This window comes from Wasmannia auropunctata, unplaced genomic scaffold (genome assembly GCF_000956235.1).
Source record: "Wasmannia auropunctata unplaced genomic scaffold, wasmannia.A_1.0 LD336041.1, whole genome shotgun sequence".
NCBI classification, from domain to species: domain Eukaryota; kingdom Metazoa; phylum Arthropoda; class Insecta; order Hymenoptera; family Formicidae; genus Wasmannia; species Wasmannia auropunctata.
Window position 1 is genome coordinate 9,049 of NW_012026849.1, and position 889 is coordinate 9,937.

Here is an 889-nt window from a genome sequence, read left to right on the forward strand (position 1 = left end):
TGCGGCGTATGCATTGAATGCTACAAGTATGTATGTGTGACGTATGCATCGAATGATACGCGTGCGGCGTATCACAGTATTATAAGTTTACGTATTATACGTTGCACTTTATGTACGTTAATTTTTTATAATATTCAATATGTCGTTTTTATATTAATCGCTAAATTGCATTTTTATGTATGTTAACTTTTTATACTGTTTCATGTAAGGTAATTGTTTATACTGTTCAATATATGTTTCAATAATCAGTGTATATGTACGTTTTCTTTTCATATTTTATATATGGTAATTTTTATAATAATCTACTTATGTTTTTTTATATTCATACTTATATTCTTACTTAATACGTTTATAAAAGAATATGATACTGTTGGAAGGGAAGGATACAGTTTTATCGTATACAGTTTTATATTTTGCCATGTACACGTATATTTTTTTCATATATGTTTTTTTACAATAAAAACGATTAAACCAGAGAATCTTTGTGTATCCACGAATTGTGTGATCCATCGAATCCCAACCACTTCACGTACACCTCGTCCCCTTTCCTGCGCAGCACCTTCTCCACGAGATACACGTCCGGATACGTCGCGCGATGCAACTCGTGCTCGTAGAACCCTCCGGCGACTGATTTTCCGCGATAGTCCTCGAGCAGATAGGTCACGGGATTGGTACGCTGTACTTTCGCGATCTTGAACACCTCGGTGGTCCAATTCGGCGTGTAGCCTTTCTCGAAAATCGTCTTGTACTTGCTCACGCGTACCGAATCGCCTACTTTGAATCTCGCTGGACCCGCGATCTTTATCGCGCTGTACACCGTTTTCAAGAGTCTCTCGGCGATCGCGGGAGTCACGGCGGCGGGACGCATGCCGATGGTGCGATGCTTGCG

The 889-nt window shown here is 39.6% G+C and overlaps 1 protein-coding gene across 1 annotated transcript; it reads right to left on the reverse strand.

Annotated features, from left to right (window-relative positions):
- Window positions 1-466: 466 nt before the first annotated feature.
- Window positions 467-868, reverse strand: LOC105451913. The gene has a single exon (XM_011692645.1). The coding sequence runs from the start codon at window positions 866-868 to the stop codon at window positions 467-469; it is 402 nt and encodes a 133-aa protein (XP_011690947.1).
- Between the last annotated feature and the right edge of the window lie 21 nt (window positions 869-889).

What these genes read in the sequence shown, in the direction of transcription:
- LOC105451913 (XM_011692645.1), bottom strand. Translation starts at nt 868, where the DNA reads ATGCGTCCCGCCGCCGTGACTCCCGCGATCGCCGAGAGACTCTTGAAA.